Below are 1,800 nucleotides of genomic sequence, written 5' to 3' on the forward strand. Positions count from 1 at the left end.
TATCATCCAAACAAATATAAAGTTAGGAATCACATATTTCAATCCTATAAGTTAGTAAATTATTATAAAACAATACAAAGTTAATAGGAGGCTGGGGATTTAGCTCAGCAGCATAAGCACCTGCCTTGCAAGCAAGCGGTCCTGAGTTCGATTCCCATTACCAATAAAAAAAATATGCAGAATTAATACAAACGCCTAGACTACATTGTCCTATCACAAAGCATCTAGGAGACATGGAGCCTGTTTATCTTCCATGCAGAACTACAGACTTCCTTGTGCAACATTTCAGACATCTTCTCTCAGGCAGCAGGAGGAAGTGTTCAAGTGCTGGGCCACATGGAGAGCAAGCAGCTGGGGAGACCCTGAGAGGAAGTTTTTGTTCAAGGCTGAATCACTGTGGAAGGATAACTAAAACCCTGCAGGCAGAAATAATCTGCCACATCTTCAGCCTGCAGGCTGCTGATGGTGAGAGTGAAATCGGTGCCAGACCCACTGCCACTGAACCGGTCTGGGACCCCAGATGCCCGGGTGGATGCAAAGTAGATGAGCCGTTTCAGGGATTGGCCTGGTTTCTGCTGGTACCAGCTTAAAAGATTCTTGTTGTTACCACTGTAAAAAAGACTCTGGCTGGACTTGCAGTGGATGGTGACTCTCTCTCCAGGAGACACAGCCAGTGTGGCTGGAGACTGGGTCATCAAAATGTCTCCAGAGACACCTGCAATCAGGAAAGCAAAGTGTTATACATGGACAGACACATACATGCTTCATCTTATAAGTACTGAAATAAATCTTTAAAATGTACATTAATGCTGCTGTAAATTAGTATATACTTGGGTCATATTATTTCTCATTGTATTTTGAAATTATAATTTTAACTCCGTAAATATACTATTCTAAATGACTTTGGAACTCTCCAGGTTCTCACCAGAGACACAGAGCAGCAGGCACGTGAAGACCTGGATCTTTGACCTCATCTTGCTGCCTCTGACTTCCTGATAGATCTAGATTTTCTTGTAAAGGCCTTGTTTATAAAGTCTGAGAAGTTGGGCTGGCCCTAGAGGAGCCTATGAAAATTTATCTTTCCATAGAGAAACAAATTGCAATGACAATGAGTTATGAAAGTAACTGATTAAATCAGGAACCGAAAATACCTCCCTGGAAATTCATCTTGGGACACTTAAAAAAGAAGTTCATTCAGAAACTCTAAGATCATTTTAGAAGTTTTAAAATTACAAGCCATCAAATGGCCTATGTAAGGACTTTAGTCTCAAATCAATAAAACCAATTCAAATGGATTTTGCATATTGCAGAACTAATAGGCTAATTCCCTATCAGCACACTGAGTTATACAAAAAATATGCTAGAAAAACCAATAATATAAAAAAGAGGGAGACAGAGGGAAGAAAAAGGGAGAAACAAAAGGAAACAATCATTAAACAAATTCACATTTTCTACCACCAAAACAACGTCTGCTTTCCAAAGCCACATTTATCCTGATGCTGAGGAGCACAGGACTTGGCTGAGCTCCAGAATCTCCCCATGCATGGGCCACACAGGCTAGAGATTTAATCTGGGGGCCAGAAGGGCTCCGTGGCAGTGTCTATCAATAATACACAGATGACTCTACTTTCCACAGCTACTGCAAATGAGGATAAGGATCCAAGTAAATTGGAAATTAGATACAAAGAGAAAAATAAGATAAAATATAATTGGAAATTATTGGTTGCAAAGCAGCACTGCAAAAGTATTTACTACAAACACACCTGGACTGGGGAAGATAGAAATCAACCAACCCAAAAT

The 1,800-nt window shown here is 40.2% G+C and overlaps 1 gene segment (V, D, J or C); it reads right to left on the reverse strand.

Annotated features, from left to right (window-relative positions):
* Window positions 1–365: 365 nt before the first annotated feature.
* On the reverse strand, window positions 366–1,046 carry LOC101789069 (immunoglobulin kappa variable 4-1-like). The segment is given in 2 exon segments: window positions 366–715; window positions 926–1,046. Coding segments are annotated over 2 exon segments (384 nt in total).
* Window positions 1,047–1,800: the final 754 nt, after the last annotated feature.

This window comes from Cavia porcellus, unplaced genomic scaffold (genome assembly GCF_034190915.1).
Source record: "Cavia porcellus strain 051 isolate PalLab524CR breed Dunkin Hartley unplaced genomic scaffold, mCavPor4.1 scaffold_18, whole genome shotgun sequence".
NCBI classification, from domain to species: Eukaryota; Metazoa; Chordata; class Mammalia; order Rodentia; family Caviidae; genus Cavia; species Cavia porcellus.